The sequence below is a fragment of the Oncorhynchus gorbuscha genome, linkage group LG21 (genome assembly GCF_021184085.1).
Source record: "Oncorhynchus gorbuscha isolate QuinsamMale2020 ecotype Even-year linkage group LG21, OgorEven_v1.0, whole genome shotgun sequence".
Taxonomy (NCBI): Eukaryota; Metazoa; Chordata; class Actinopteri; order Salmoniformes; family Salmonidae; genus Oncorhynchus; species Oncorhynchus gorbuscha.
In genome coordinates this window covers 15,124,656-15,137,578 of record NC_060193.1, presented here as the reverse complement: position 1 = coordinate 15,137,578, position 12,923 = coordinate 15,124,656, and the positions used below count along the sequence as shown (strand labels likewise).

At 41.8% G+C, this 12,923-nt stretch overlaps 1 protein-coding gene across 3 annotated transcripts; it reads right to left on the bottom strand.

Moving 5' to 3' along the window:
* Positions 1 to 209: 209 nt before the first annotated feature.
* LOC124008869 (protein mono-ADP-ribosyltransferase PARP14-like) lies at positions 210 to 7,899 on the bottom strand. 3 transcript variants are annotated; one of them, XR_006834174.1, is made up of 3 exons: positions 7,640 to 7,899; positions 2,134 to 2,248; positions 210 to 1,733 (listed from the first exon to the last, which is right to left on the bottom strand). XR_006834174.1 is itself a non-coding variant. In XM_046320454.1 (2 exons), exon 2 carries the CDS (start codon positions 822 to 824, stop codon positions 339 to 341), a length of 486 nt encoding a protein of 161 aa, XP_046176410.1. In that variant the 5' UTR covers positions 825 to 1,733; positions 7,640 to 7,899; the 3' UTR covers positions 210 to 338. The 3 variants fall into 3 exon arrangements, 2 of the variants coding, with proteins under 2 accessions (XP_046176410.1, XP_046176409.1); XM_046320454.1 differs by lacking the exon at positions 2,134 to 2,248; XM_046320453.1 differs by lacking the exon at positions 7,640 to 7,899 and having other exon boundaries at positions 2,134 to 2,404.
* Between the last annotated feature and the right edge of the window lie 5,024 nt (positions 7,900 to 12,923).

Sequence of the window (12,923 nt, the reverse complement as noted above, 5' to 3'; positions counted from 1 at the left end):
TAGCTGTTGCGTCAATTCAACTGAATGTATAAACAAAACAGACTTTATAAACATTTTATAACAGGCGCCAGCAGGTTCTTTAGATCGGTAGGGCTGAAAAAGTCAGTAGTATCCTATGAAACAGTACTAAGGTCTCCTAAAACATTAGAATCATAAGAATCATGACAGAGGGAGACCGACAGACAGAGAAGGGGAGAGAGAGAGACAGAGGGGAAAGAAAGAGAGAAAGAAAGAAAGAGAGAAAAAGGGTAAGAGAAAAAGGAAGAGAAAGGGAACATTGAGTCAGAATGAAGTCAACCTAATTCACAGAATGTTGTTGAATCAAGGCTGTGGCCATGTCAGTGTGTCTCTCTCTCTCTCACCTGCTGTTTCTCTATGGTTCCCTGGATGATCTCCACCTGGACACAGACCTCTGGAGCCACTGGTCCCCTGGTGGAGGCAGCAGTGGTGTCTCTCTGAGGAGCATGTGTAGTGGTAGTGGTGGTGCTGGACTCTACCTCCCATCCAGGAAACTCCCTCTTCGCCTGTAATAGCCTATCACAGGCCTCCTGCATGGCTCCCACTGCCTCTCCACTCACATCAATCAGAGTGACCTTGGTAAGGATGTGCTGTTCCCTCCCAAAGTCCCTCACTGCAGAGACTATGGCCTCAGAACACACCTTCAGAGGAACGCCGAATAACCCTGAACTGATGCAGGGCATGGCCAGGGTCTGGAGTTCCATGGTCTCTGCCAGATCCAGGACTGTCTTTACTGTCTTCTCCAGCAGAGGGTGCTCATTCCCACCTGCACTGCCCCCTACTGGTCCCACTGCATGCAGCAGCATCTTACAAGGCAACTTCCCTCCTGTAGTCTCTACCACTCTACCACCGTGATCAAGATTCTCATCTGCTGCGTTCACCAGTGCGTCTGCCCGTTCCTTGGTGATGTCACCCTGACAAACATCTACCTGCAGCCCCCCCTGGAGGTGATAGCTGGTCGCTGCGACCGTCTCCTCACATCTTGGTCCGGTGCCTGCTTCACCGACTACGCCACCATGGTTCTGTTGAGGGCGTCCCACAACTCTTACACTGGACTGGTCTCTCAGAAAGGCCCTGATCTCGTCCCTCAGCTCCTGAACCTCCTTTATGTGGCCCAGCAGCTGCACTCTACAACCAGGACCATACCTGGCCACCACCCTGCTCTGCTCTGGTTCATCTCCTTCACCTTTGTCTCAAGGTCAGACTTAAGTTCAGCCAGGATGCCACAGTTGGGCACATCGATCTTTTCCTCCCCAAACTCTCCCAGCAGATCCTTCTCAGCCTGGTCCAGTTTCCCAGAGGAGAGGGAGAACAGACGGAGCTCTGTATCCTCCAACTCTACCTCCACATGGAGTCCCAACCCCAGCAGACTGCTCAGGTTCCCAGGCCTCCCATACTCATCCCTCAGGAAGGACAGGAGGTGGGGGGACACCTCAGGCACCACCCGGCACAGCACCAGAGAGATCTTATCCGTAACCAACTGTCTGGCTGTACAGACTTCACTCTAGCACCAGCTGAGATGAGTCACCATGTGTCACCTTCACCCCTGGAACAACCTCACCTAGATCCTTCTCTATCACTTTCCCTAGAAGACGGAGCTTGGCCTCTCCCAGACGACATGTGGTGTTGATCTTCTGCTTCCCTAAGCTCAGACAATGAAGTACATGTTCTTGACCACAAGCTGGTAATGTTTTCACCTGGAACGAGTGGCAAATCTAGAGATGAAAAACAATTGCAGGGTACTTGCAGGGTAATTCCACTGTAATACTGATTAAAATACTTTATTATGTTTCTACTTAAATAGGTTCATGGATTTATTATTGCATCCAGCTGCTTTCTGGGAAATCTGTTTTTCCATTTTAGTGACTTGGTTGGTATTTTTCATTTTACTTTAACATGATTTTATTTAGTTAAAATGACAATTTTGTCAATATTACAAAACCACACATTTATAACTCACAAACTGACAAACATTCAAGTGTGGGCTAACGGTGCAAACTCAACAACAGTGCATTGACATCTGTGTATTTTGACCTATTGTTATGGTAGATAAATGTCATATCTAACAGGATTTGGGACTCGGTGTATAGGTGTGTCTGTATAGTCTGGCCTCACCTCCTGACTGGGGAGGTTGTTGTGGGTGGAGGCTCCTGGCTGCCTCTCAGAGTGAAGGAGAGAGGTCCTCCAGGCATCTCCAACACATGAGCTTTCTGAAGTACCCTCTCCTGGACTGGAAGAGTTACACAGTCATAATGAGCTTTCTGAAGTACCCTCTCCTGGACTGGAAGAGTTACACAGTCATAATGAGCTTTCTGAAGTACCCTCTCCTGGACTGGAAGAGTTACACAGTCATAATGAGCTTTCTGAAGTACCCTCTCCTGGACTGGAAGAGTTACACAGTCATAATGAGTTGTTGTTTTTGTTTTTGTTGTTAATGTAATGTAGAAGTAGTAGTAGTAGTAATAACAACAATGATAATAACAATAATGATATGTTTTACTGTATGTATTCATCATTCTGCATTTAGTCCATGTCTTGAAGAGTTAGAGGCATAGGCCAAAGGCACCTGACCAATGGCGATAATGGAGCAGCTGCACCCCCACTTTAAAAAATAGGGGGGCAAACATGTGTTTTTGAACCCCCACTTTCTTAACAGAAAGGTATTATGATCCATTGGGTGACTTGTCCTTTTCAATTATTAGTCATGTGTTGAGCTAGTCTGTGTAACTGACAGTTAGACTTACAGGATATCTCGTTGTCTTTTGTTTGAATTGTTTATGTGTCCGCTGTGCGGGGGAAATGATAATACAAGCGGAACTACGTAGCTAATACTGTTGTAACGGGGATCGTTATTGTAGCAACACACCTTTGGAGGGAAGGCAATCCTGCGCTGCGTTAGCTAAGTTTTCATGTCATCGGGAGTAGTTCATAAACGTTGAAGAGTATGTTAGGATGAAGTGTGAATTCATGCCAGGAATAATAAGTGTGAAGTTTGATTTCCTCCCTTCTGTAATAAGCAGCCAATGAGGTATTTGTTCCTTTATTCATGTGTTAATCTGAACCTGTTATAACGCCGGTTAAACTGTTATGTATGTAAGCACTTCAGAGTTATACCAAGCTAATAAGTCACTCGTAAGATAAGGTTGTAAGAGTGTGCTTAACTGTATTTTTCATTTACTTTATAGTTCTCACGGAAGGTGATAATTCTGACTAAAACTACAGAATAAAGCCGCCAGTTAAAATCAAGGAACGGTTGAGCTCGTGGTTACTGAAGGGAGCTACAGTCTGTATTAAACGATATACAGTACCAGTCAAAGGATGATTAGTCATGTGTTGAGCTAGTCTGTATTAAACGATATTCAGTACCAGTCAAAGGATGATTAGTCATGTGTTGAGCTAGTCTGTATTAAACGATATACAGTACCAGTCAAAGGATGATTAGTCATGTGTTGAGCTAGTCTGTATTAAACGATATTCAGTACCAGTCAAAGGATGATTAGTCATGTGTTGAGCTAGTCTGTATTAAACGATATACAGTACCAGTCAAAGGATGATTAGTCATGTGTTGAGCTAGTCTGTATTAAACGATATACAGTACCAGTCAAAGGATGATTAGTCATGTGTTGAGCTAGTCTGTATTAAACGATATACAGTACCAGTCAAAGGATGATTAGTCATGTGTTGAGCTAGTCTGTATTAAACGATATTCAGTACCAGTCAAAGGATGATTAGTCATGTGTTGAGCTAGTCTGTATTAAACGATATACAGTACCAGTCAAAGGATGATTAGTCATGTGTTGAGCTAGTCTGTATTAAACGATATACAGTACCAGTCAAAGGATGATTAGTCATGTGTTGAGCTAGTCTGTATTAAACGATATACAGTACCAGTCAAAGGATGATTAGTCATGTGTTGAGCTAGTCTGTATTAAACAATATTCAGTACCAGTCAAAGGTTTGGACACCTACTCATTCAAGGGTTTTTCTTTATTTTTACTATTTTCTACACTGTAGAATTATAGTGAAGACATCAAAACTATGAAATTACACATATGGAATGTTTTAGATTCTTCAAAGCAACCACACTTTTCCTTGATGACAGCCTTGCTTGCACACAGGCTTAGGAGATCTTATACATTTTTCATCGGCTTAACGGCACTTTTTGTGAATCTTGAAGCATTTATGTAATTTTTTAAAAGCTAATAAAGAACAATAAAGGCTTAAAAATTTATGAAGGTCATGTTAACTGACTGTTATTATCTCACACTATAGAACAAAACTTATAAGGTTTCTTAAGCCTGTGTTAACCTCAGACCTTATTTTAGACATTTATCCCAAAACCATATCCTTTCCCCATTTATTTTCTCTATAGGAATGGCTGAAAGAACCAGAGGAAAGTCATTTCCGGGTTTTGGGAATACAGTCTGTTGAGCTCTATGAGAAGCTATCAAGTAGATAATGAGAAATAATCAGTAGGTTTAACCTTAATATACAGTGCATTTGGAAAGTATTCAGACCCTTTAACATTTCACACATTTTGCCACGTTACAGCCTTATTCTAAAATGGATAAAAAATTTAAAAATCCTCATCAATCTACACACAGTACCCCATAATAACAAAGTGAAAGCAGGTTTTTAGAAATTTGAGCTAATCTATTACAAATTTAAAACAAAAATAACAGTCACATCACAGCCACTTGGAGTTTGTCAAAAGGCACCGTAAGGACTCTCGGACCATGAGAAACAAGATTCTCTGGTCTGATGTAACCAATATTGAACTCTTTGTTTTGAATGCCAAGAGTCACGACTGGAGGAGACCTAGCACCATCCCTACGGTGAAACATGTTTGTGGCAGCATCATGCTGTGGGGATGTTTTTCAGTGTCAGGGAGACTAGTCAGGATCGAGGGAAAGATGAACGGATCAAAGCAGAGAAAGATCCTTGATGACAACCTTCTCCAGAGGACTCAGCATCTGAAACTGGGGTGACGGTTTACCTTCCAACAGGACAATGACACTATGCACACAGCAAAGACAATGCAGGAGTGGCTTCGGGACAAGTCTCTGAATGTCTTTGAGTGGGCCAGACAGAGCCCAGACTTGAACCTGATCTAACATCTCTGGAGAGACCTGAAAATAGCTGTGCAGTGACGCTCCCATCCAACCTGACAGAGCTTGAGGATCTACAGAGAAGAATGGGAGAAACTCCCCAAATACAGGTGTGCCATGCTTGTAGCATCATACCCAAGAATACTTGAAGTTGTAATCGCAGCCAGTGCTTGAACAAAGTACTGAGTAAAGGGTCTGAATACTTATGTAAATGTATTTCAGTTAAGTATTTTTAATACATTTGCAAAAATGTCTAAAAAACATGTTTTTGCTTTGTCATTTTGGGGTTTTGTGTGTAGATTGATGAAAGAAAAAAAGGATTCAATCCATTTTAGAATAAGGCGGTAACATAACTAAATGATGTGGGAAAAGTTAAGGGGTCTGAATACTTTCCGAATGCACTGTACATGATTAAATCTGTGATATATTTTTCTCACCAAGCTGCTTAGAAGCATTTAACACCATTCCGCATGTTTTCCCTTATATGTTTTAATTCAGTAAGAAAACAAACAACCCTGGCTGAGCCCCATATGTCAGTTTACTGTGGCTTCTTCACGGTTACAATGTAGCCAAGCGGTGTCTGTATGCGCTTCAGCGCAAAAGGAAAAATAACAGGATATTTGTACCTTTGTTAAACAGTTCTGCTTTGCTTGGCAATTAATAGTTTTAAAAATGTTCATGGTGAAACTGTGACAGTGCTTCAAACAATGGTGCCAAAAAACAGTAAAGCTGAAGTAAAGTGTGTGTGTGTTAGTGAGTGAGTGAGTGAGTGAGTGAGTGAGTGAGTGAGTGAGTGAGTGAGTGAGTGAGTGAGTGAGTGAGTGAGTGAGTGAGTGAGTGAGTGAGTGAGTGAGTGAGTGAGTGAGTGAGTGAGTGAGTGTGAGTGAGTGAGTGTGAGTGTGAGAATGTGTAGCCCATGAATCATTTGCAATAATTTATGGGTCCTGCGTGTGTGTGTGTGTGTGTGTGTGTGTGTGTGTGTGTGTGTGTGTGTGTGTGTGTGTGTGTGTGTGTGTGTGTGTGTGTGTGTGTGTGTGTGTGTGTGTGTGTGTGTGTGTGTGTGTGTGTGTGTGTGTGTGTGTGTGTGTGTGTGTTCACGCAGGTTACCTGCAGTTTGTGTGTTGTTGAAAGTGTTGAAAGTGTTGATATTACTTGAAAATGTATTGGCTGGAACAGATTATGATGATGACTTAGCATGAAATAATTATATATTGTTATTCCTCTTGTTTTTCCCACCCAGATGAATAACATCTAGTGCTTATTTTCAAGATCACTGGTTCCATGACCCTCTCCTAGCAAACGCTCAGCTCGAAAAGGAGCAAACAATCATATTATATAAACATCAGAGAACATCTTCATTATTTCATTGATAGTCAGCAAATCTGCAGAGAAAACCTTTTAAAGTTCCTACAAGTTTTTGTGAGATGAATATACCTTTGTTTTAATGTTATTGCTGGGGCATAAACAGCATAAAAAAAGTTCATGAGGTATTGATGTAGTAGGATGTATCAATATAAATACAGGAACTGCCTTTTACCACATATTAAAAACATGTTTAAAAATATACATTTTCTGGTTTCAGAATATCTATGGATAACTGACCGCAGTGATACAGTTATATAAGGATCGTGGTGTGGCCCCGAGGAAGAAGTGTGGTCGTTGTTTCGCCAGCGAACGGGTGCTATCCTACGGGGACATTCAGCGAATTGTCCACTATGTCAACAACTCCTCTTATCTCCATAAAATGTAGTTCCCAGGATCCTGGATTTAAGAGGGCAGATTGACATTTGAGGCCAAGGTCCGCTGTGTGGTTTAACAACAAAACGTTGATGCACGATCATGGTGTTTTTTTCCTAAATCTTGATAATTATATTTGTATCAAATTATTCAATTTGAGATGTTTTGCATATGCCATTGTGCAATGCTCCAATAAACAAACTGTAATCATGTTGTCTGATATTGATATATTTATCTTTCATCACTGTTTCAGATCAATGTAGTACTGGCAACAGCATCTCCTGCAAAAACTGGACGCAGCTGCTCCCAAACATCGTAATTGGAAAACCAATTGATGACTGTGGGTGGGATTATCAGGGGAGAAGCAGGGTATTTGCTAGTTACAGAATTGGTAACTACAGATTGATAAAGTACTGTAGAATGAATCAATATAGCCTAATGAAAAGCCTAAGCAATACATAGTGCATGTTTGTCTGCATGTGTAACCTGTCTATGTGAACGTGAAACTTAAGACTATACCATATATATTTGTTGCATATGTCTGACAAACATTCTGATTTAACAAATCCTCCTAGAAAGTTTAAATAGTATTGTTTTATGCAGGTTTAGGGTTATTCAAATAATAGATATTAATCAAATAGGCCATAGAATAAATCATGTATTTATGAAATGCACTTGTGAACTGGCTTTCACTTATCAGTCAACTTTCGAGTTGGCTATATGGTAAAAAAAAAAGGCACTCAATATCCGATCACTTCATCGAAACATTTGCATACCTTTCTGGTCAATAAATGCGGTCTTGTAGACGTTGTCACCAACTGATTCTACTGGTCCACAATCTGCGCCACCGGATTTACAGCGAATTTCAAAGAACTTTTTAATATTTTCTTTCTGTGATGTGTCCAGAGTCTGGCACTCGAAGAAAACATGTTATTCCATATTATAAAGTATCCTGACTATTGCTTGTCGTTTAGAAAGAGCAAGTCAGTCGATAAGGAGAATAACGATTAAAAAAAATAGGGGAGCGTTGTCAAACGTATGTTATTGCTTTGGGCGGGTTGTGTGTTTTTCTTTACTGGACACGGTGGTGGTTTATTCAGTGGGGTTTTTCCCAGATTTACATGCAGTCTAACTTTCTATCCTGCCCTCTATCCATATCTGCAATAGGCTAATTGTCATGAGTTATATAGACCAGAAATGTGTGAACATTTTTAGGCTAAGTGACCAGATATTGCGTGCCTTTTCTTTTTACCATATTTCCTACTCGGTTCATATGTGGAAGTTGGTTCATAAGATGAAAGTCAGCTCATAATTGAAAGTTGCTTTTTCAATATATGTTTTAATTCTATGGCCTATGTGATTAATATTTATTATTTGAATAGGCCTACACTTGGATGATACAATAGTATTTCAACTTTCTAAGAGGATTGTTAAATCAGAATGTATGTCAGACATACAGTATGCAACACATAAATAAATATGGTATAGGCTTAAGTTTCAATTTCACATAGCCAACTGTGATGAACGAATGCATTCTTTAGGCTTTTCATTATATTAATTTATTCGACGGTACTTTGTCAATCTAAACATTATGAAACGTTGTTTATGATAGGCTAACTAGCAATCATACCACACATAAAATAATTCAAAGCTGAATCCATTTTGTATATGAATAAGCGGAAAGGGGGTTACCTAACGTAAACTCACCCCATTCCGTACAAATGTGCGCAACAGCGACATTCAAACGAGGCTGCAAAGAAAACTAATGGGCCTGTAGCGATTGTGTTGACTCCAAGATCTGGGGTGTGAACTACGTTTCTATTCAAGCGTTGATCGACATGGTAATGTCTCTATAGTATTGGAGAAAAATTGAGAACTGACCCTCATGACGTGTCATGCCGTAACGTACAGCAAGTATAAAGCAACTATTTCGCATAAAGCACTACTCTCATCGTTTAAAATCTTGAAATGGACAGTGACGGAGTGACGGGGGTAAGGGGGGATACCTAGCCATTTTTTGCATCATCACTGCAAGCATCATGATTCTCAAAAGTCACTGTTAACTTCTGAAGATCACTTTAGCACCGCCCTAAAAAAACATTTCAAATTTGACACAAACCTCCAAATAGGTATGGAATGACACATTAGATAAACCTTTTCTAGTGTTTCATTTATATTTTAGAGGCGATAAGTTGGAAGTTGTACTATAAGGTACTATAAGAGCCTCTTAAGTGTTGTAGAATATATATATACTTGATACAAAAAATAAGAAGTCCTTCCAATATATTCCAATATTTACATCCTTGCAGCAAATTCTTAATTGTCAGACTATTCTAGATAAGGCTGTCCATTTCAATGCCATAGAAAAACAGACACAGAGTAATGTGCATGTATACAAATTCCTCTGCTGGTGTTTTCTTCAAAGAAAATGAATTGTTCTCAAAGCAGGACAGTATCTCGTTGACACTGTACGTTTGATGATTTTGTAATCCACTCAGTAGGTCAAGAAAGAAACACAAAATGTGTGAATTCTATTGGATTTTGGGCAATTTCTCACCAGATTGTCAGTCCGCTTTGTTGTCCATATATTTACCTGCTTTAATCAAAAGCGATGATTTGAAGTCCTATGGTTATGAGAAATTGTCAGGACCTCTCCCTCAGATGGCCTGCATGAATCTCCTTAGTTCTTAGACAGAAAGCTCCAGTTCTAACTTTGGTCTGAACTTCTAACTTCTCTGCGAAATTCTCAACAAAACCTGCAATACCATGTGAACCAAGGCTGTCAGCGACAACACACTGAACTTTGCCTTTTACCATTCTGCCCAACTTTGAGACAAAAATGGCATGCTGTTGTAAAATAACAAGATCACTTATCAGCTTAAGGAAAATGAACTGACCAGCTATTATGATGTGAAAAAGGTTTGTGTTACGTCAAAGCAACTTTTCTATTTCGATGTGAGCACTGGTTTCCCCCCTGATTGTGAGGATCAACGCTGGAGACAGGAAGCAGGTACAGGGAGAACATTTAATAGATAACGGACATGAACCAGGACAGGACCAGCTTCTGGACAGGGGACAGAATAACGACATCCATGCTGACACAGCGATGGAACAGAGGAAACAGACAGATAAAAGGGAGGCAATCAAATAATGATGGAGTTCAGGTGGGTCCAATGAGGAGCAGGTGCGCGTAACGAAGGGAACAGGTGTGCGTAATGACAGGCAGTCTGGCGCTCGAGGGAGAGCGGGAGCAGGCGTGACACTGATATTGTTCACGATCTCTCTGAAGGAATCATACCTCATGAGCTTTCACGGTGCCGTAGTGTATGCATACCAAAAAAGTACTTCACATTAGCAACTTTGAATGAGGCGATACAAAGTTTTCCTTTTAAGTGGACCGACAAAACTAAACAACAAAAATCAGCCTCATTCCGTGCCACTTACTTTTGGATCAAGAAAAACTGTTGTAGGAAATGGCCATGCAGAACTGGAGTCCGCTGTCATTGTTCCCTATTTGATTATACACAAAGTTCCCTTTGAGGAAGGAGCGTGGCAAATCTTCACAAACTTGAAGGACGTAGTGGACCTTGTTGTTATACCTATTCATACTGAGGGATAGACATCACTCTCAGATGGCACATCATTTGCACATGTGAAGCCTTCCCAAACCACCTCTGGAAGTAAAATGTCTCAACACTTCCCATTGATGTTTTAAAAGAGGAAATCTCACTTGCTCTGAGGCAGAGCTGCTCGTATGTGGACAGAGTTTGCCTGGCTAAAAGTGTGACAGATAATGGATTAAGTACAGGAATGGGATCATCTTGGCACAAGGTTCACCTGGGGGGACTGCCAGAGTTGAGGGAAATCATCCAAATGATAATATTGCAAGAGAAGTTGTAATTGTTACTTCATTGTAATCAATGAAGCCCTACGTTATGAGTTTAATGCTAAATTAATAGATGTACTGTAACAATCAAAGAACAACTAACTGTCTGTGCTCTGTTTCTGTCTGTGCTCTGTTTCTGTCTGAGCTCTGTTTCTTGCAGGCTTTGCGGGAGCAAAGGTCAACTTCAGGGAGAACAACACTGAAAAATGAACCAGAATGGCTAACCGGGGTTGCTTGAAGACCTGCTCGAAATGATAACGAGTGACTTGGGGTTAATTAAAAGGCAAGATTAGGCTGCAATACATGGACAAAGATTTTGACAACGAGTACTTCAATCTGACTTCTACCTCTGAACTTCAGGATTTGGGGACAGTGAAGGTGATCCAGGAGCACACCAACTCACCTTTGACCAGTACCCCTGTTGAGACTGGATCTGACTCAGCCTCACATGGCTCTGACGACTTTCCATAGCATTGGATGGCACGCTGATCCTCTCATCCTTCGAGTCTGTGTCGTCCCGAACAGTGGCCAAAGAACTTTCCGATTCCACGCATCTCATATGACAGTGAGATCCAACTCGAGAGGGCAAATGCGGAATACCAGGTTAGCCAAACAACGCTGACTGACAGCTCCAAGCTGAAATCTGAAATACTGGAGGAAAAAGGCCTACCCGGAAGAAGTAGACTTAAAGGGTCTTATTCTGGTGACATGAGGATTGATGATTGGCTACCATTTAACAAATATAAATGATCTCGCACTTTTGTCTTTAATAATCTCATCATATAGTAGGTTATACCCGCACCGTATCTGCGAGCTGTTTGCTATGAGCATGTGCCAATACCAGAGTGGGCACATATTTCTTTGCTTTGTATTTTATTTATTTGAGTAGGGACAGATGCAATAACACTGACACCATTGCAATTTACAACAATAACATGTTAGCTTGCGCTAATTTACAGTGCCTGTCCCAAGATCGACAGTAACATAAAATAATATTCAGAAAAGCAACACACACACAAAAAAATACATGTATACACAATACATACATACACATTCATATAAGTACATGTACATGCACACATACATATACATCAACAACAAACAAAAAGAGCAACAAAGGTGAAACATACATTTGCTATATAACCCCCCCCTCCTCCCTCTCTGCAGATGACTTCGTCAACCATTTTGAAAAGAAGGTCGACGACATCCGATCCTCGTTTGCTAAGTCGTTTGCTAAGTCAAACGGCACCGCTGGTTCTGCTCACACTGCCCTACCCTGTGCTCTGACCTCTTTCTCCCCTCTCTCTCCAGATGAAATCTCACGTCTTGTGACGGCCGGCCGCCCAACAACCTGCCCGCTTGACTCTATCCCCTCCTCTCTTCTCCAGACCATTTCCGGAGACCTTCTCCCTTACCTCACCTCGCTCATCAACTCATCCCTGACCGCTGGCTACGTCCCTTCCGTCTTCAAGAGAGCGAAAGTTGCACCCCTTCTGAAAAAACCTACACTCGATCCCTCCGATGTCAACAACTACAGACCAGTATCCCTTCTTTCTTTTCTCTCCAAAACTCTTGAACGTGCCGTCCTTGGCCAGCTCTCCCGCTATCTCTCTCTGAATGACCTTCTTGATCCAAATCAGTCAGGTTTCAAGACTAGTCATTCAACTGAGACTGCTCTTCTCTGTATCACGGAGGCGCTCCGCACTGCTAAAGCTAACTCTCTCTCCTCTGCTCTCATCCTTCTAGACCTATCGGCTGCCTTCGATACTGTGAACCATCAGATCCTCCTCTCCACCCTCTCCGAGTTGGGCATCTCCGGCGCGGCCCACGCTTGGATTGCGTCCTACCTGACAGGTCGCTCCTACCAGGTGGCGTGGAGAGAATCTGTCTCCTCACCACGCGCTCTCACCACTGGTGTCCCCAGGGCTCTGTTCTAGGCCCTCTCCTATTCTCGCTATACACCAAGTCACTTGGCTCTGTCATAACCTCACATGGTCTCTCCTATCATTGCTATGCAGACGACACACAATTAATCTTCTCCTTTCCCCCTTCTGATGACCAGGTGGCGAATCGCATCTCTGCATGTCTGGCAGACATATCAGTGTGGATGACGGATCACCACCTCAAGCTGAACCTCGGCAAGACGGAGCTGCTCTTCCTCCCGGGGAAGGACT

Excerpts from the sequence above, each read along its gene's own strand:
- LOC124008869 (XM_046320454.1), bottom strand. The coding sequence starts at position 824 with ATGCTGCTGCATGCAGTGGGACCAGTAGGGGGCAGTGCAGGTGGGAAT.